The 21,746-nt window shown below is 32.6% G+C and overlaps 1 protein-coding gene across 34 annotated transcripts in view; it reads right to left on the reverse strand.

Annotated features, from left to right (window-relative positions):
• The window catches only part of STPG2 (sperm tail PG-rich repeat containing 2), a 533,064-nt gene that overhangs the window by 155,234 nt on the left and 356,084 nt on the right, over positions 1–21,746 (reverse strand). Inside the window, exon 13 of one of the 34 annotated variants that reach the window (XM_025423988.3) lies at positions 5,728–5,760. The exons of the other annotated variants lie outside the window; for them this stretch is intronic. Within the exon in view, the coding sequence (XP_025279773.1) occupies positions 5,734–5,760 (27 nt within the window). The 3' untranslated portion in view covers positions 5,728–5,733. The remainder of the gene's footprint in view (positions 1–5,727; positions 5,761–21,746) is intronic. 34 annotated transcript variants of the gene reach the window in all.

A 21,746-nucleotide genomic window follows, 5' to 3' on the forward strand; every position in this document is an offset into this window, starting at 1 on the left:
GTTTAAATATCTATCAACACAGTGAGAATTCCTCAAAAATACTCTGACTCATTTACCACGGTATCTAGACAATGCTTACAAGACCTATCAATCCTGGCATTAACTTTAACTATTTAGTATTAAATTATAACTATGTTTATGCAATCAAAAAGTTAGAAAATTACAAATGTATTCTGTGGGTTTTTTTTTACAGTTTTCAAATGATAAAAATTTTAAAAATATAGTTTGTAGATAATCTTCAGTTTAGTTGAAAGTAAGAGTATTCTATATTTATATTTGAGAAATGATTTTTAAATTCTAAAAATTTTTGTCTATGAAAATATTGAAGAAATCTAAAGAAAAAAGTTTCTGTACAAAGTTATTGTACACTAAATGCTCTCATGGCTACCATATTAAAAGAACAAAGGCTGAGAATGTCACCTGGTCTAAGAAGAATGTTTTTGCTAGATTGTGCTAGGTTGGTTGAGTTGTCAGCATAAGATGAATGGAGCTGAGCTGTACCATTAACCTGTGACATTTCTGACAATGCAAGGCTATGTGCTATGAGAAAAATAGACTATTTTTTCTTTGCTGTTCTTCAATTTATAATAGAAATAAAAAAGATAGATGAAATGTTTTAATGAAAGACAGAAACATCAGACAAGTCCTATCTTGAATAGATACTTTTCATTATATGTAAAAGCTTATCCCCAAATCAGATTTATACTAACAAATATATCACATAAATACATCACATTGTCCAAGGAGATAACATTAGAATAGTCCTTATTTTAATCTAGCCATTTAAGAACAACAAAATCCATCTTCCCTTATTGACTCTTTGATTTGTACCCCTATCAAAAAAGTTAATTAAAACCAAGACACAATTTTTATGACAATAAATCCCATTCCATTGTTAAATCACTGTTAAGCTTAAAATATACAAGCAATAAGAGCATATTTTGGTTTTTAGTTTTACTAAAATTTCACAGAAAGTTTAATATCTTTATTGTTTTTTTTATTTCTGAGCTTCCCACTGGCATGGGAAGAGTAAATAGATTAGATGATGGCCACATTGGAAAGATGAACTACCAAAATATAATAAAGACTAAATACCAGTTAATATTCATAATAAGAATAAAAAATCCTAATAAAATCATAAATTTGTATTGATATTTACTCATAATTTAAGTATAAAATCAAATTACCTAATATGACCCAATGCTTTACTTACATGTGTCAATATGATATTTTTATAATCTTAAATCCTTCCTCTGAAATGCAATGCACACACAAAATATTCAGTTTTCAAGGACAGAATGTTACACATTTATTGACTCACAGAAACCAATATCTTTTATAAAGTTATATCATAACTAATATGAGCCAACAAAAAATGTTTGTACTAGGCACTGTGTTCAAGAATGACAATATAGGGATCCCTGGGTGGCGCAGCGGTTTGGTGCCTGCCTTTGGCCCAGGGCGCGATCCTGGAGACCCGGGATCGAATCCCACGTCGGGCTCCCTGCATGGAGCCTGCTTCTCCCTCTGCCTGTGTCTCTGCCTCTCTCTCTCTCTCTGTGTCTGTGTGTGTGACTATCATGAATAAATAAATAAAATCTTTAAAAAAAAAAAAAAAAACTTAAAAAAAAAAAAAAAAAGAATGACAATATAAAGATGCAGAGAGACAGAGCTGGTGTTTAGTGTGCTCAAGTCTAGAAGGGAATGTGGAATAGGATCAATGCCTGTAGCAATAATATAGTGCAAAAATGCCAGTGAAGAAAGAATTATCAATTATTCATTCAACAACAATTTATTGGATATATGCCAGCCACTGTTTTAATTATATTTAAAAGCATGTGGATAGGTAGGTAGATAGGTAGACAGATCAATAGATAGATAGGCAGGCAGGTAGATTAGGTAAACAGACATATAGACATATACATACAGATATTTATCGTGAATATTTAAGAAAATATTATTAATGATGTTATAATTTTATATACATATAACTCAATATTTAAATCATGTTGCATACATATGGATTTGTCATATGAAATGAGAAAATTTTTAACAAGTATACATTTTATCACATTCCTATACATTATTAAGCAATTTCTGTGATTTCTCAGTTGTCAGGACCCAAAACTACATTTTTTTAATGTAACTTTGAAATTTCATTTAGAATCTGAAGTGGCAAATTCACCTCCTTAGTCTTTCTATTTTATAAATTATTCAATGATGTCATCCATTTACATTTCAAGGTTTGTGTTATTGTATCTTTTCTAGATTTACCTAGTTATCACATTGAGAATTTAATTATGGAATATCAATGTATGACTTTTTTAAAACATGTATTTATTCATGAGAGACTACGAGAGAGAGGCAGCGACATAGGCAGAGGAAGAAGCAGGCTCCCTGCAGGGAACCTGATGGGGGATTCCATGCCTGGCCGAGATCACGCCCTTAGCCCAAGAAAGGCGCTCAACCACTGAGCAACCCAGGTGTCCCAAAATAATTCTACTTCTAATTGACGTTAATCATGTGAATCAATTTTTCAATATTCATGATGCATCATAGCACAAGTGTATATACACACATACACACAAATATATATGTATACTCATGGATGTTCATTATCTGTCAGTTCTATTTTGGTATTTCTATTATGTATCTAGAACAGAGCATCTTAGAACTAATATGAAGGAAAAAATAGGAAATAATTATATCTAATTTTCTAATTCATTATAACTTTTACTATTATCCATTTCACATAATCGTAGGCTGTGACACAAGAATGGGTATATAAAGAGATTTTTTAAAATCTAAAACTCACTTCTTACTTTTATATGTCTAAATGAAAAAAAAAAGGAAAATATTTTGAACACACATACAGATACCCTATAGTACTATAATAACAAAAGAAACTCACTGACATCTAAACAATTCATCACATTGCTTTATTTCATATTTTCCTCACAAATCAGTAATATTTGTGGATATTAAGGGATGAAATGACAACTAGTATATATCTTTCCTTTTAAGTCTTTAGTTATAAATCACTTTCATCATTGTAGGAGTAAATAAGACACAAGAAAGTTACGGGTATAGTCTTTTAAAAACAAAGCATGATTATGTTGGTAAAATAATAATACCTATTCTTTCTTTTTTATTTTATTTAGTATTTAACTTAAAGAGATTTTATTTAGTATTTAATCTATTTATGCTATGGTCAATAAGTCATAATCCTGATTTCTCTCCAAATTATCTTATTGGCAATATTGACAAATGACCATTATGTGCCTGTGACTTTTGCTGCTCAACATAAATAGATCCATAGATTTTAAATTGGTATCTGCTTGTAGAGTATTTTTAGAAAAATATAAACTGCAATTTGGTATAAAAATAAGAATAGGGGGGAACCTGGATGGCTCAGTGGTTTAGCATCTGCCTTCAGCTCAGGTCGTGATCCCAGGCTCATGGGATGGAGTCCCATATCAGGCTCCCTGCTTCTCCCTCTGCCTGTCTCTCCCTCTCTCTGTCGGTCTCTCATGAATAAATAAATAAAATCTTTAAAAAAAAAAAAAAAGAATGGGATGCGCTAATGTAATACACTAATTCCTGGTAGTTTATTTATTGAATATCTAGGATATATCAACAAAGTAGTTGTGAAAAATGAAAAATACACTAATATATTTAATATCACATATTTGTGAAAATATATTAATATATTTATTTTTAGGAAATATTGATAAAATTTATGAAAATAGCATTTGGCAAAGTATATAAGATATAAAATATGCTTTTGATATTATTTTGATATTTTGATATATCTGTGATAATTTTTGATCCATAAATAGAATTATAGCAAAACACATAGAGATGTTAAATTATTTTATCAGTTTCTCAGAATTGAAGATGTAAAAATACTTTATGCCCATTTTAATGATAAAACATTTTCTAGAAAAATAAAAAAAAAATGTAACTGGTTTTCATGGAGGTCATTGCAAATTTGAAGTGACTTACTAAATGGGACGAAATCATTTTACTTGTGGTCAGTTAATCACAAGGAATAGAGCCATTACCTTAATTCTCTATTTCTGAACTGCTTAATTTAAAAATGAAAAAAATACAATAAATAAAATATAATAAAATTAATGTTATATATGAATCTTCTTATAATTTACATCCTGGGTCACTGTAATAATTTAATTGAAATTTTAGAAAGGAACAGGATAATCAAAACAAGAGAAAATTAAACCTCTAAGAATAATGGCCAAATAAATTCAAAATGGCTGAACAACAACAGAACTTTTCAGATCAAGGCAATATTATCATCACTTTGAAAAATGGCTAGACCAGTATAGCACGATGCATGTTTAATGAATGAATGAATCAGTCAAATCATTGTTTATGCAACAAATGTTTACTGAATGTCTGTTACATATCAAAAGTACCAGAATGTGACCTCATGGAACTTGTAGTCTAATAGAAATTTTAATGACACAATTTTTAAAAAGGAACTTTGATTTTAATTCATAACCTTTTAAAGACACTGCAAAAATTATCTCAATCTTCTACTGAGGTTATTTAAATTAGTAATGGAGAATTTCTTTGGTTCTGCTCTCACATTTTATGAAATAGTTCTATTAAAACTCTTTACATGCATTTTAGACATTAATAGCTTTCTCATGGCATAGCTACATTTTTAGTCACGTAACAGTTTCCTGGAGCTTATTATCCTCACTTCCATCTAAGTAATTTAAAATACAGCAATTTTTGAAACAAATTTTGATACTGTCATGGTAATTTTTATCTGAAGCCACAAATACTTATCTGTGTATCATAGCATAATAGTCGTGTTTTCTTTATTCATTCTGCATTTTACAAAAGTAATTTCAACAATAGAACCATTTAACTGTTTTGTTCTTTAATTTACTTTAAATGGCCTGTTTGCAACAACATTATACAATTGTGAGGCCATGTGTCTAGATATATTTATTAAGTTAATGTATAATTTCTTTGCCTCTTTTCTTTTATGGAGCTCTTTCAGTTAACTTCTATGAGCACACATATCTAGCAGTGATTAAAGTTGTATTAAATTAATGTGTCTTTTCTAATGGAACTTTATTTCAAGAGTATATAAAGTATAAGAGAATATGAGATGAATTCCTCCATTCCAAAGATAATTTTGGTAAAACTCACTTTATTTTCAACCATATTTACTTTTCTAACAGTACTTGTAGACTGAAAACTGAGGCACACAAACTGGGAATCACCAGGAAATCAGATATATTGAATTACCCAAAACATTGTAGATGAATATCTTGAAAGTGTTTTTTTATCTTTTGCAAGAATTTTCCAACCTGAAAATCTAGACTTGAACCAGTATGCCAAGGTTCATGTCCTGCCATCCTATAACTTAAGAGAATGAAATTTAAAGATGTGAGGATCATTTGATGTGACCCCTGATCTTTTGACTTTCTAAAACCTTTGAAATACAACTTTAGTAAAACTCTTTCATCTTAATATGGCAAGTGTATGTATATATTATTTAAAAGAAGTACTTGCCTTATATTTTTCTTGACAATAAAATGAGAAAATTTTTTAAAGCTTTTAGAACACACAAAGCATCAGGATATTATTAGTTCCTTTCCCTTTCAAACAAAATAAAACACAAATTGTCACAAGAATTCATGAATAAGCATTCTCGCTGTCCTGCATCCCTGCTTTTGACAAAAGAATTACCTTTGGTTAGTCCCCAGCCAAGCCAATAAGCACCTGAAAAGGAACAAATAAACACTCTGCAAATTATCTTCTCTGATGAACTGTGGACACAGTGCTGGAGGAATGTGTATTATTTTATATGACCTACCTTTTAAAACCAAATTGAGAGAATCAGAAAAAAAGCAAACATCAAATGGTTGTAGTCACTCATGAGACATTCCAGGTTAACTGTGACACTTAGGAGGTTGGGGACCCTGAGCACAATATGATCTATTTTTCAATTAAGCCGATCTCACCCAGAGGAAAGCAGGAATGTTCAATACCCTCTCATATGAAGAGCCACCAAAGTGATTTACCAAAGCACTATTAACAGATCAGTAATAATTTTTTTAGTTTCCTCATTTTCTAAAGCCTTTTCATTTGGAACCTTTAGTCAAGAAAGGTAAATTTACTTTGCGTCCCTCCTCTCAAGTGCAGATTTAGATGTATCAAAGCTTTTTGTCAGTGACAACACTAGATTTTGGATGAGCTGCTGTCATCTTCTGTTTCCTGCATGTCATGTTCAAAGTTGGATAAAGTATACAAGCAAACTGCATGGCTCAGCAGGGTCAAGATAGTTACAAGGAATTGCACTGGTGCTTTTTCTCATATTCTAAAGGTACAGTTATGTAACTTCTCTGATAACTTTGAAAACTAGTGTTCATCAAATATTATTTTGAGTATAATATGGGGCTTATAAATAAATTGTTGGCTCCTTAAACGATCCAAAAGGACATAAAAGACAGACGGAGAACTGAATGTGGCCTATTGTTTTATATAGCTATGGTTTAAAAAAAAATCCCCACTCAAAAGAAAAAGCCTCTGCTAGATGGCAGCTGTTGAATAGAGTGAGCAGAAAGCATCTTGCTAGAAAAACAAAAAAAAAAACTCATACAAAAATGTAAATAGCTCAGCTCTATAGTATTCTTTAGATGAAGGATGTGAAACTGGGTTTTTTTGACAGTTTATGAAATAATATCAAGAAATCTTTTTATTCTGCTCTTGATTTCCACCCAGGCTATCAAAGTACTTTGGAATCCTTAGGCTTCACTAGCTATATTTTAACCTCTGCCATGTGGCATGTAACCTTTTTATTTTGCTCTTGGTTTCCACCCAGGCTATCAAAGTTTCAGATATTCTGGAATCCTTAGGCTTCACTATTTATATTTTAACCTCTGCCATGTGGCATGTGAATGTGGCTTGTTTACTTAGTTTTAAGACATAATTAATAGGCATTGTCAGAGACTCTCATTTCTGATCATGGGGGGTTGGCAACACTTTGTTGCTTTCATTCCAGGCTCTGAGAAACTGGCCAGATGCTATGTCCTACTACCAAACTGTTCTGTGGAAGACATCCTTCTTAGGACACTTTCAAATACTTTTTGGCCAACTTCATGACTCCTGCAGAAGTTCAATTAGTGATGGTTTCACTTAATTTGCTAGAATTACATAGAATGCTTCTAGACCTTACCTAAAACTACATTGAGGTAACAATTATTACTATAGATAATTTACTTTTTTTTCTTTTACATTTAGCCTGTTTAGGAGACAACATAGATACTGGGAAAAGTGTTTCCATTATATATAAATTCCCATCCAAGCCCTGCCACAAACACTTCTTAAATCCAGGGATGTATTTTGCTCTCCCTGGGTCTCCATTGCTTCATCTTTGTAATAAGACACTGGACTGAATGATCTGATCCTTTCTGGAAAATCCATGGCCCTGTGGGTCTTTGTATGTGTAATCAATCACAAACTTTATGCTTCTTGAAGCAGACCCCTACTTGGTCTTCAAAAATTAAAATGCATGGTTTGAGGATTTGTGAGAGTCCTTGAAGTTCTATGACAAGCAGCAATTTTTAATTTTGCTGAGAAACAAAATTTATTTGCACACACTGCAAGGCTATAGGCACGAAGGAGTCAGATTTATTATAACAAAATTTAGTCCTCTACCTACCATTTGTATCTCAATGAAGTCTAATGTTATCTTTTTGTTAGCAGTCTCAGTAAGCTTACAGAAGAATCATTTTTTTGATACATTTTGTCTTATTCTATAGGGTAAATTGATAATGTAATATATTCTATTAGTTTGAAAAATTAGTCTTCTATATAAAACTTGAATTATACATCAAAATCGACTAAACATAGGTCCACAATGGAAATGAGAGCCATAAGGACCTATGGAAATGTCCCACACCCCTCCACAATTTCAATTTATATCAGCATTTCCTATTTTTTTCCATCCTAAGCACCTGCAGACTCCAAAAGTTTTGATGCTTTATGTAAATCAATATATGCATACAGTGTTTAAAATATATTCATTTTTATTCTCTAAATTAACAGAATTATAAATATTATAAAACTGCTTAATGAGTGATCTAAACTATAGTACAAATAACTAATAATTTCAAAATCATTTGTTGAATTTTAGAAATGTTTGGTGCAAGCTTCTTTGATCTTGCTATCACCAAGTAATGCTTCTTTCTAATGATTTGGCATAGAGAAGTACACTAAATATTTTTCTAATGATTTCTTCCATTTAATTGACAGTATTAGATGTCTCAATAAATAGAGAATTTGTCTTCAGATCAACATTGTTTATAGTGCTAACTCTTCCCTCAGTTTCTGTTAAATTAACAGTAAATGCATTTAAATACCTTCTATCTCATGTCTGAGACGGGACTTTTAGATTCAGTTTTCTATTATCAACTAATATATGACAACAGTAAGTCTGAATCTCATATTTAATAGGATTAAGCTGATCTCTCAGGTCAAATGAGAGGTGGCATACAGTGGTGGCTAAGAGCACAAGCATGTTGCCAGGCTGCTCGAGTTACAGTCTCAGCACTGCCCATTCAGTTTTAAATCAGTTCCTAGGCCCTCAGTTTCCTCACCTACTGAATAAGGAAGACTCATTTGGGTTGCAATGGTGCCTGTCTTTAATTTATTGTTAACATTGATAATAATGCTATGACTAGCTCTCCTGAAGTGAATGAATTAGAGGCAGTATTTAACAGAGAAGGTTGAACACAAAGATTTGCATTCCTGGCACCCCATATTACTCCTACAGGCTCCATCCATCTTCTGCTTATTCCTTCTTTGCAAAAACCCCCCACTCTGCCAGAAGAGTCAACAACTCCTGGTCTTTGCATGAGGCTGCTCCCCATCACTGCCTATTTCAGCTGTCTCCATCTTTGTCCTACCTAAGTACTATCTGACAATGGCTGGGGTAGGACCCAGTGTTGGGTGGCCACAACCTTATGAAGACAGACGGACTCTAAGCATCTGTCCTCCAAGATGCTAGCATTGCTTGTATTTGGTATTTCTGGGCAGAGGGAAACAGGAATAGATGGGCCAGTTCAAGAACTGCAGTAAGTAAAGTGAGTCATCTGGCAGTCTAATAGACTGGCTAGGGCCAGTGTAGTTCTAAATTTTGCATACCTTGAAGTTCTTGTAACATGGGACATAGATGGACATGGAACAAAAGAAGTCCCTTGGGCATTACTAGGTGGGGAGCCTGTTTTGTTGCCTAAGGGCCAATCTGATAGTTTGGCCAGAATTGGCACTGACTAATCATAACAGCTGCCAACCTTAGAGAAGAAATAAAGTCTGAAAGGTTCCCCATTAAAATCAGCATTAATCATTTAGTTTCTAGGTAAGTTTGAAATGGTCCCAAGAGAAAGCTAGAGCAGCTGGATGGCAAATGCCCTGGGACAGGGAGAAGTTTGAGACAAAGGCTATTTATCAACAGGTATAGACATATTTCAACAACAGGTAAAGCCTTACCAATGTGTGTTGGCTAAAAGCAGTTCAAAGGAAGGTTAGTTTCCAGCCAGTAGGAGCTGGAAGCAGCAGAGGGAATTGCAGGGCTTTGTGTACAGATGAATGGGCTACCAATGTGAGGTGAAGAAGCTGAATGCAGATACTTCAGTATATAAGACACAATTAGATCTTGTCATGAGATGTCAAGGTAATCATTTGAAATTACAAATGATTGTAAAAGCACAGGTCAGTTATATCTCAGTATATTATGTTCTTTCTAGAGATCCAAGGAAAATAAAATAAAGTATGTATGCTAACTATATATAAAAGAGTAAGAAAAGCCTGAGAAGCTCACATCATTGCCTCAAAGAATGAAAGTAAAGTTCCAGAGCCCTTAAAAGCATTCCAATTTTTTAAATTCTGCATATATCAATAACTTTTTTTGTATATCTATGATTTCTGTTGGACAAGTATAGTTTCCCAATGCAGAGCAGAAATTATTGTTTAAATCTCCTTATTTATAAAACAAAAAATTTCTAAACCTAAAAATGTGACTAAAATTCACCAATGAAAAAGAATGCATTATTATAAGTGCTCAGCATCAGAGTATTAACATGTTAAATCACTATTATAAAATCAACCTTGTGTATAAGAGAGCTCCAAACAATATCATGAGGAAAATTTTTCATAAATTCTGTTGCTATAATTTATATCATTAGGCTACCTGGAACACTTAAAATTTAAGTCATCAATGGAAAATTTGAATTGAATATAGATTCCTAATGATGTACAAAAATGTTTTAAAAAGAACACTTAAACATTAGAATGATAATACATTTTGATCAGATAAACTTATATCTTAAATTATGGGAGTTCCTTATTTTCTTTCTAGCAAAAAAATCCACAAATTTTCCTATTATTTTATAGGTAATGCTTGAAAGCAAAGAATATAGGTAATAAAGCAGTGAAAGATAAGATACAATTAGAAAAAAGTTGATAAAGCTGCATGAACTAAGGAAGAGTAGTCTGAATCTGAAAAGTAAATAAGGAAGAAGTTAAAAACAGGCCTAAGTTATTGAAAAGAATTTTCCACATTTTCAAAAACATTGGCATTACATGATATGAAATACATTTGAAGTTTCTTCACTAACTCCTCGTAAGTTCTGAGGAAATTTTACTTGCCATATGAAAGGACTCACATTTTATGAATAGTTATGCTAAAAATATCAAATGAAATTTTTGATAATGCTTATTAATATAAATTGCATTGCCTGATAAATAATAAAAACAAATATATAATCTTGAACAGATAAATGGATACTCTGATGGTAATTACTATCACAGATTTGTACAAGCTCAAATGAATTTTTATCTAAAGGCCTTGATATATTATTTATGATAAAAGTTTTATGAGGTTTATGACAAATATTTCCATTTATACATTGTAATGAATAAAGCGAAGCATAGAAGAGACTTAAAATTGACAGCATGTCCTTTACCCCATATCCTACAAACATGTATTTATCAGTCTCTTACTGATAGAATTACAGTTAAATTGAAAGAAGAAAAAGATGTAGAGCTTTCTTATTATTCCATTTTGTAATTCTTTTCTAAATTGTAAAGAGAAAAACAAAATAAAGCATGTTTCTTTTTTTTCCTTAGAGAGTTCACCTCTGGCATTGGCTTTACTTGTCTGACCACTGAAAGATTAAAAAAAAAAGAGAGAGAAAAATAGTGGAAATTGATAACACATGTTCTTACAGGAAAAAAATTACAACAGTTTCATACTACTCCATAAGCTAATTATATGAGAATGTATGATATTTTGTAAAATGAAACAATGTTTTCAAATATCTTAAATTTACATCTTTTATCCAAAAATTATAGATTAATTTCCCTACCTTATTCTCAGCTCTGTACATTGGGGAGATAATCAGAAATAAAATTAAATTTATGCTTTAAAGGATAGTAAAAGGCTATGGGAGAGAAAATGCACTCACATATAAAATGAGAAAATATAAGCAGTAGAAATTATTCTATCATTAAGAACTTTAAAAGCAAAGGAAATTATGAAAGATGAGATGAACCATAACTAAGTAGAATATTCAAAAATTCATTTTACTGATGTTACTAAGGCTGTCTGTCCTTAAACAAAGAGGGACTAAAATGATCATCACTTGCTGCAATTTATTGAGTGCTAAGTAAGGGCTTTTTGTCCAAATGTAATACAATGATACCTAATATATTTTTAGTGGAAGACTGAAAGTTTTTCACATAAGAGTTAAATTTAAATATGTAAACAAAAGTGGTGACCTTGGTAATATGATGCCTTAAAATCACAACGTGATGTATATATATATATATATATATATATATATATGTATATATATATATACATATATATATATATTTAATATTAGATTCACTCTTAAATGCAGGTTTTGACTTAGGCATTAGGGAACCACATAGAAGCACAGAATGGAAAAAGAAAAGAAAGTCTGAGGATATAATTTTGTTATTTAACAACATAGCTAGAGGCGAGTTTGGATTTCAAATAATGTTTCAAGGAACAATATTGGAAAAATAGTTACCAATATAAAAAGAAAATAAGTTTGAATCACTACCTCTCTCATCTTCCATAAAAATTCCAAGTGAAAAAAAATTAATTAATTAATTAATTAAGCGTGCTAATAAAGCATCAAGAGCTTTGATTGCTTTTATTTGTTTGTTTTACACTTTGGAGTTGAGTTAAAAATAAAAAAAAGCATTACCTATAAGCTAGCTCAAAAGCCAGAGAATTACAAAGGAAACAACTGGATACATATCATCTAACAAAAATTCAAAACTTCTGAGAAAACACTTTAAAACAACTATAAACTAGAAAAAAAATGTATATAAGCTATATAACTGACTAATGCTCATATTAATGATAATTATAAAGCCTATAGCAGGGATGCCTGGGTGGCTCAGCAGTTGAGCGTCTGCCTTTGGCTCAGAGCTTGATTCTGTGGTCCCTGGATCGAGTCCCACATCAGGCTTCCTGCATGGAGCCTGCTTCTCCCTCTGCCTATGTCTCTGCCTCTCTCTCTGTTTCTCATGAATAAGTAAATAAAATCTTTAAAAAAAAAAAAAAGCCTATAGCAATTAAGGATAAGTAAAACAACTTTTGTCTGAGAAGGATGTTCAAGGTCCCCCAAGCTGATCTTAAGAATGGAAGCCACATGTTTACGGAAGTTACATGGGAGGTGCTAGAGATTTGAAAGCAGGTAAGGGACAGGGAAAGGGAGACAGGGAAGAGAAAACAGCTAGTAAAGGGAATATTATCATAGCAGCCATCACTATGGCAACAATTGTTTCAAACTACAGGGAAACTTGGGGAAACAGTGTAGAACATAGGCCTCACAGTCATAAGGAAGTGAGTTATTTACCAAGACTCTAGCCAGCCATTGATGCAAACAAAGCTGCCCTAAGGCACTTGTAGTTGAGATGCTGGATGTTAGAGTGGCCTCTGCAACTTTGGAGAACTCCCTGAAGGAAACAGATGGAGATACTGGCAGCTGGGAGTTGGCTAGCACTCTCTTGAAATGGTTGGTCTCAAGAAAAGTAGCAGAGACATAATGTGGCTTCTGCTACAAGAAGCAAATATTAATAACTATCAGTACAATGAACTGGTAGTTTACATTAAAAATACATAAATGTTTGATAGTTGAGAAAGATCAATTTCATTAGTAATAAAATAATGTGAATTTTTTAAATATTTGGATTTTGCATATTAAAATTATATTTATATGTATGTCAAGTCATTATGCTATACATCTTAAATTTATACTATGCTATATGTCAATTATATCTCAAAAAAACTGGAACAAACGTAAAAAAATCTTTGTAAAAGATTGATTTTTTTAAAAATAGTGTGAGAAAAATACTCTCTCATATGTTGGCGGGAATGCAATTGACAAAAGGTTTATGGAAAATAATAAACCAATATTTTTGATATACGCTGATCCAAGAGTTCACATCCTGCTCATTCTAGTTATAACTGCAACTCTATCTTTTGACACTTCAACACTTCCATGCTTTCTTTTTCTCCATAGTATGTTATCACCATCTAATAACTATATTTTTTTACTTTTTAATTTATTGTTACCTTCACCAGATTATATACCACATGAGGGCAGAGACTTTTGTCTGCCTTACTCATTGCCACCTAGACTTGAAAAGAGTGGCTGGCACATAATAGCCAATAAAATTTGTTGAATGAATGATTTTCCATAAATATATCATTAAACAACAATAGAAAAACTGATCACAAATACATTCAAATAAAGTCTATCTGAATGTTGTTTTTTTCTTAAGATTTTATTTATTTATTTATTTGAAAGACAGTGTGCAGGAGTGGGGGGAGGGGCAGAGGAAGAGGGAGAAATAGACTGCCTGCTGAGCAAGGAGCAGGATCATGACCTGAGCCTAAGGCAGACCCTTAACTGACTGAGCCACCCAAGTGCCCCTTCAATGTTGTTTTATAATAGTGAAAAAACAGAAATAATATAATGACCAAAATAAAGTGCTGTTAATACAATATACACATACATGGATTAAAAATGATAATAGGGATCCCTGGGTGGCGCAGCAGTTTAGCGCCTGCCTTTGGCCCAGGGCGCGATCCTGGAGACCCGAGATCGAACCCCACGTCAGGCTCCCGGTGCATGGAGCCTGCTTCTCCCTCTGCCTATGTCTCTGCCTCTCTCTCTCTCTCTCTCTCTCTCTCTCTCTGTGACTATCATAAATAAATAAAAATTAAAAAAAAATAAATAATAAAAATGATAATATGCATCTGTATAGTTTTGACATGAAAAAAAATAGGCATTATACATCAGTAAGTCAACAAAGCAGTTTATGAATGACTTTGCAAATTCATTCAATATGACTCAGTGTTGGCTAAATATATATTTTTAGTGTAAATCTAGTTTGGAGTAATATACAGAAAAATATAAACTCTGGTTACATCTGGCTGATAGAATTCCAAAGTTGATTCACTATTTATAGGTGATTTTCAATATTTTCTAGTATAAATTTTATATAGTAAAATTATATACTGAATTATACTGAATTATACTTCTTATACTGAATTATAAACCTATTTATACTGAATTATAAACATATTTATTGTGAAACATACTGAATCTAATATTAAAAGTCTATCGTGACTACAGGGTTGCCTCTTTAAATTTTTCAAAGTCATGAATTGACCAAACATCAAACAAATATTTTTAAATGACCAAAACCTATGTGCATAATATTTTATGATACTGACTTATGAATTCTTTATGTAACCTAGGCTTGTAGAGTTGCAGAGCTGAATGTGAGGACTAAACTTGTTTTCCTAAGTAAAGGTTTCTAATGGGATATTATTTATGTAAATTTTTGTAGAAAAAAAGCCACTAAAGTTTTCTTTTACCTTTTCGAGGATCTGATAGAACTAGTAAACCAAAACATAACTTTTCAGTTTAGTTAGCATCTTGAGTCATACAAATGACAACTTCTTGCATTAGTATTTTGTATGCAGTAGAGAAAACAAAATCTCAGGAGAAGACATTTCCATTTTTGTTTGTTTATCAAGATCAAAAATGTATAAAACCCCCTATAACTATATTTTATAATGCCTAGAGCACCAAATAAGAGATTTGGGGTATTCACTTGAAACAGCTGGCAGACTTATTTATTTCCTACTCCAGTTTTAGTAGCATATCCATCACTGATGTTGCTGCAATACTGAAAACTAGTGTTTTAAAAAAAGAAGATAATTTATGCTATTTTTCATGTCAATGTAGTCTCCTAATATTTTGTCATGTTTTGTTTTTTTTTAATATTTTATTTATTTATTTCAGAGAGAGAGAGAGAACACAAGTGAGGAGTGGGGGGCTGAGCAGGGAGCCTGACGCGGGGCTACATCCCAGGACCCCAGGATCATGACCTGAGCCAAAGGCAGATGCTCAACCAACTGAGTCACCCAAGTGCCCCTTGTTGTGTTTTTTTTTTTTTTTTTAAGGAGTAAATTTAAAAATATGCTTTTAAGACCACATAGTGATACAAAGAGAAAAAGTAGTGTACACTTTCCTCCAGTTATTAAGTAACAATTATTATTATTTTATATTTTTAAGATGACCCATTTGGTGGCAATCACAAAAGATATATTGATGTATATCTTAAAATATATTACCAGATCAGCTGTCTTTAGGTGGTTGCAATAGCTATGTATTAAAAATACTCAGGACTACTTCTAGAGTCAGCAAGAAGGGCCTCTGCCTGGAGCCCCTGTGCCTTGAGGCCTTGAATGTCACAAACCCACAAGATCAATAAAGAATGAATGGATGTCCTGCTCACTTGGGATGTAGTGCTCAGTATGGGCACACTCTAATCCATACATTACAAATCCACTTCTATGACCTTACACTGTATACCCCAGGGAAATATTTCATATCTCTTTTTTTCTATGTCTTCAAAACTAAAAAGTGACTCCCTCCAAATGCCATGAAGGTTTGTGGTATGTGTCCCTATCAACCTTGGCCACAGACATATTTTGACTTGAGTGAACACAGAATGAGATGAACCTGAAGCGGGTTTACCACCTTGAGGTGGGCCTAGGGCAATACTGCAAATGGAAGTCCACATTCCTTATATTTCAAAGTTATATATCAGGCTAAGAAATACAATATGTTGTATTATTCTGCCTTAGAATATATATAGACATTTATAACCATAAAATTCATACTTGTAAAGTTTATAGTTTTATATTTTGAAGATAACATATGTCAGAGATGACTGAATTTGATTATTATGCCTATCAACATGAAATTATTTATTTACATTGGCAAGTAGATGGACACTGAATGCTAAAACTGTATAGCCTCGTTTTTATTTTCATATTTTAAGAGATTTTATTTATATATTTATTTAAACAGAGAGCTCTCAAACACATACTTGTGAGTTGGGGGAGAGGGAGAGGGAGAAGGAGAGAGAGAATCTCAAGCAGACTCCAGGCTGAGCATGGAGCCAGATGCAGGGCTAAATCTCAAGACCCTGAGATCATGATGTGAGCCAAAGCAAGAATTGGAAGCTCAACCAACTGATATACCCTGGTGCCCCTATAGTTTCATTTTGATAAAAATATTTTAAAATGTTTATCTGGATTTTTAGATTATCACATAAAAATTTTAGCTCTATACATTACATTTAAAATTTTGATATCTACTAGTTATGTTGTATTTGACCTTTAATTTTAATAAATACTTTAAATTTTTATAAGAAAGAATTATTTCTTACTAACTTAACTTTTTGTTAATAACAATTTTTGTTAATAACTTTTTAATAACAAACATTTTATAAGGGAAACAACTTTTTTAAAACATAAAAAATATTTTTAATCATTTTACACCTAATTTAAAATTTTGAAAAATTGTTATGTTTTTTAATGCATTTATTTATTTTATAATAGTAATTTAAGTCAATACTATCAAATAGAACAAAATTATGTGAAAGATCCTGATTATAATAACCTAATTTGTGGTTTGCCTGAGTGGCTCAGTCAGTTAAGGGTCTACCTTCAGCTCAGGTCATGATCCCAGAGTCCCAGGATGGAGCCCCATGTGGGCTCTCTGCTCAGCAGGGAACCTGCTTTTTCCTCTCCTCCCCACTTGTGTCTTTCTCACTATCTCTGTTTCTCTCTCTCAAATAAATAAATAGAATCTTTAAAAAAAATCTGATTAGTAATTCTGCTGAAATGAAAACAAGAAAATTTGATGGAGTAAAGGTATAATGATTTTGAATTACAAATGTATTTTATTTTTCAGTAAACTCTGCTAGCCAGTCATCAGTTCATTCAGATAGGTACAGCAATGAAATTAAGTCCAGTCATCTTTGATATATGCCACCTCCGAAATATATAACCATAAGCTTTACAAGTACTTCTCTTAATTTTATGGTTATAAAGGTACATCCTTTAAGGCAGAATAATATAACATACTGTATTTCAAAATTTATTAGCCTGATCTATAACTTTAAAATCTTTGGAAATAAGGAATGTGGGCTTCCATTTGCGGTACCGCCCTAGACCCACCTAGTAAGGTGATCCCAGGCGGTAAGGCCCCTTCAGCTTCATCTCATTCTGTGTTTGCCCAAGAATCAACCTATCTCTGATCACCAACTAATCATTTGAGCGGCTCACCTGCAGGTGTTAGCTTTACCACATTGTTTTATGTAAATTCAAAGTGTTACTTCAGTCAATCCAATTTATACTCCCTTTTTCATGATATTCCATGAGAGCCAAGTTGTACCTAACTTGTCAACTAGACCACTTATTAGAAAACTATTAAAGACACAACTTCAAAAGCAAACTAAAATAATGGAAACCCCATCTATGAACACATTGGTTTTCAGTTTTTGTTTGTGTAGCAGAGCAAGGAGGCGCCATGTAAACTGCTTGTATATGATGGGAGAGATGTGGTCACACCTGCTTGTTCTTCAGATATGACTTGCACAAAACAATAAAATTCCACAGGAAGAACATATGTAATCTGCTTATTTTTCCCATTCCAAGATGAAAAACTCTATCATGAGGAACCATTCATTCTAAAATGTCCAGGTTTTATCATCTCTCAAACATATTTTTCAACCAGCAGTTTGTCAATATTTTGAGATGATAAACAACATAAGATATCTGCTATAATGTGCTTTGATTGTTGTATCAATACTAAACATGATATATGCTTGCAATAGTTAAATCTGGGATTTTGTTTTTAAGGAAAAATTTATAATAAATTTCACCCGTTGTTTTCAAGTATATGAATCATTAATAACTTTACAACACTAGTTCCATGTATATTAATTAAGTTGAACTGAAAAGTACTGAGAGAAGCAAGTTCAAGCAGAATTATCCATTCTTGTGCCAGTATAACAAAAATAGTGTATCATATATTAGTAAAGAAACAGCATGGCCTGGTAAACTGCAGGAAAATAGGGCATAGGTAGAAAGACAAGTACCTGGAAATAGGCTCCAGACCACCTTTCATGGCAGGGTAATTTATAAAATAATTGTACCACCTGTTTTATTGAAAGAAAATCTAGTGTTTTTATAGGAATATGAAATAGTAAAGGTTATCTCAGCATTGGTTGTATTTCCTGGATAAGGAGGGAGATGCCAACAGAGACTGGTTACCAAGCTTGATTAAGAGAATCTGGACATTAATGGAACACTTTGTACTGCAGGAGAACTTGACCAGTAGATTGTGTAGAGAACTGCTTTTCCTAAGAAATTAAATGATCTTTTAAAAATTACAAGTCCAGATATTTTTTAATAAACATACATATGTATGGAAATATGTACTAGATTTAAACTTTAAAATAACAGGAACTATTGTAGTCCATGGAAGTATTAAGGAATATACAAACAACCACAAATAAACACATATGCTACAGAAATAATATTTTTAAAATATAAACCATAAAGTTTTCTGCCCCTATTATTTTCTCTTCTGTTCCATGTACTCTTTTCCTACTCATTTGGCCAGACATTCTGTGTTCCTTGGAGAGGAATGAGCCAATGGAAAAACAATGAATTAATAAATACTGAAAAAGATTATCTGTTTCAATTTCTCTGGTAAATATTGATAGATATAACCCATAAAAAGAAAAGCTTTCTGAAGCCCTCAATAGCTTTTAAGAGTGTGTAAAGTGGATCTGTAAGCAAAAGGTTTGAGAATCACAGCAAGGAACCACGTTGGTTCCACATCTCTACTTAGGTAGAACTGGAAAGGGCCTGTTAGAGACTTCCTTTCAAAAATATAAGTTCACTAACCATTTATATATGTGTAACAACAAAATCACTTCAATACATGTGTGACATTTAATTGTTATTTAGTTTGCATTGAACATCTGCAGGCTCTGAACTAACTACTGCAAACCATTTAAAGGTGGAACTATAGCTTAATACAAGGATTTTATTACTTCATTTACAAAGGTAGACTTCAGATCCCTACAGAATCGGAGAGGGATCACTACATAAAAAGCAGCAAAGTTGCCTTTTATATGATGACTCTCACAAGGCAGTGAGTTCTTATACATTCTCAGGTTTTATGTCAGCTCATGAAGCTTGCTGGAAAGCTTGGGAATGAATGACCTTTTTATTTTTGAAGTAGCTATTTTAGACAAAGCTTCGTCTGCACAATAAGGAGAGAAAAAGAAAAGTGCTTTGCCTACTACATGTGCCTTATAGGTTTCAATGCCAGTTCAGTGATATAGTAATGACTCTGGGGCTTCTGAATAGTTTACCTGCTGTACTAGACATGCCCCCTTTTTGCTACATAATAAATAGTAAGTCCAATCTGGGGAAAATTGCCAAAGTTTATCTGAACTAGTGGACACATATGAAACAATTGGAAAAGTAAGCTATAGTATAACTTGAGACAGAACACATCTATCATCTTCCAACAATTCATCATAATATGATTCCTTTAGGCCTCTGACCAGTAATTTGGACATGATTCTCCTATGGGAGAGGAACATTTGTAGATGAGGCTTCATAGTATATTGATGGATCTGTTAAATTAGGTTTTGCCTTGTAGCTATTGAGCAATTGAGCTACTGTGATTCAGTCCCTCACCCTGGTGCCACACACCCTGACCAGAGCCTTTGCATACTTCATCACATACAACTACCAGAACTAGAATATTGCAACAAGCCTATCAGGGTGAAAGAGGAATGTGACACATTGTATTAGGGATTTCTTAAATACCTCCCAGCATGGATGAAAAAATGTGTGCTTATTCATACTTCTTTCATGAAAAACATCTACTAAATAATGGCAACATTCTCAGATCTGGGGATATTGCTATAATTGTTCAGTCTACAGACAGGACAAGTAATATCTGGTTAAAGGATTTATTGTACACTTATTCAGGGTCCAGCATGGTGTCACATGTTTCACATGCATTTTCTCATGTGGTCTCCAGAAAAACTTTATAAGGGAATTACTGTCATCATCTCAATTTTATAGAGAGGAAATGGGAGGTTCAAAAGGTTAAATAAATTCCCTAATTCACAAAAGTTTGCAAATGGAAGAAGCTGGATTAATTTTTTCCAATTACAATCATTTTATAGACTAACCAATATAGATAATTCATTAGCTATATGTCAACTATTGAGATTTGTTTGGATTAGGGGTTCATATTTCTGGTAAGATCCATGAAGCACATTTGGCCAAGCTACTTAAAATAAAAACAAATACAGTTGAATGGCAAGATTATTCTTTGAAACTGATGTTCAGAAAATATTTCCATTAATACCAAAAGGACTAAAATGCCAAAATATTGTTAGAATGGTAAAAGAAATCCTAGATGAAATCTACTAATTACTAGCACAAATACAGCAATGAATCCATGGTTAATATCGTCATCCTTGACAGATTAGAAAAATGATTCATAACAGATGGAAAGCAAAGCAAAATAAACAGAAACAGGCTTTAGACTAGATATATCTGGCTTTGCTGGTTATGACCTGTGTAAACTTGCACAGTTACTTAACTTCTCTGAGCTAGTTTCCTCATCAATAAAATGAGGATCCCAGTACCTGCTGTTAGGATTAGTGATTGTGTACAAAGGCCACTGTGACATGAGGAGTCTTCTTCAGTCCATATCCATCATACCATTTTCTAGAGTAAATTATATCAAAATAATGCATTTACTGTCTGGAGCTAAGAATTTGTATGCTAGGAAAATAAAAATCAGGTTTCAATAATTTGAGAACCCCGTATTAGAAGACGCAGGGTACGTGCTATCAGATGTTCTTTAAAATGGAGATGAAAGCAGTGAAGGCTAAGTTCTCTATATCACTTACAATTTTAATACCTAAAAGAGAAATGCTACGTATAATATGTACTTTTGGGAAAAAAGAGTTATATTAATGGGGGATTTTTTAAAAAGACCATGGATAAGAAATGAAAAAAGCAAAATTTCTGAATTCTAGGCTTATCCTCCAGACTTTGTTTTTCCCAATCCTTTTTTTTAGCCCTGGTCTACCAAGAAAGGGTTTTGGAAGCAATGGTCCAGAGTAGGGGACTAAAAAACCTTGAATTCAAGGATGATTAAGGAGGTTCCCATCCTCTTAGTTCTGCAATCCCAGACAAATCAATGGATTTTGAGATGATTCTTCTTTTATGAGTGTTTCGACTATTTGCACTATTTCTA

Source organism: Canis lupus, chromosome 32, assembly GCF_003254725.2.
Source record: "Canis lupus dingo isolate Sandy chromosome 32, ASM325472v2, whole genome shotgun sequence".
NCBI classification, from domain to species: Eukaryota; Metazoa; Chordata; class Mammalia; order Carnivora; family Canidae; genus Canis; species Canis lupus.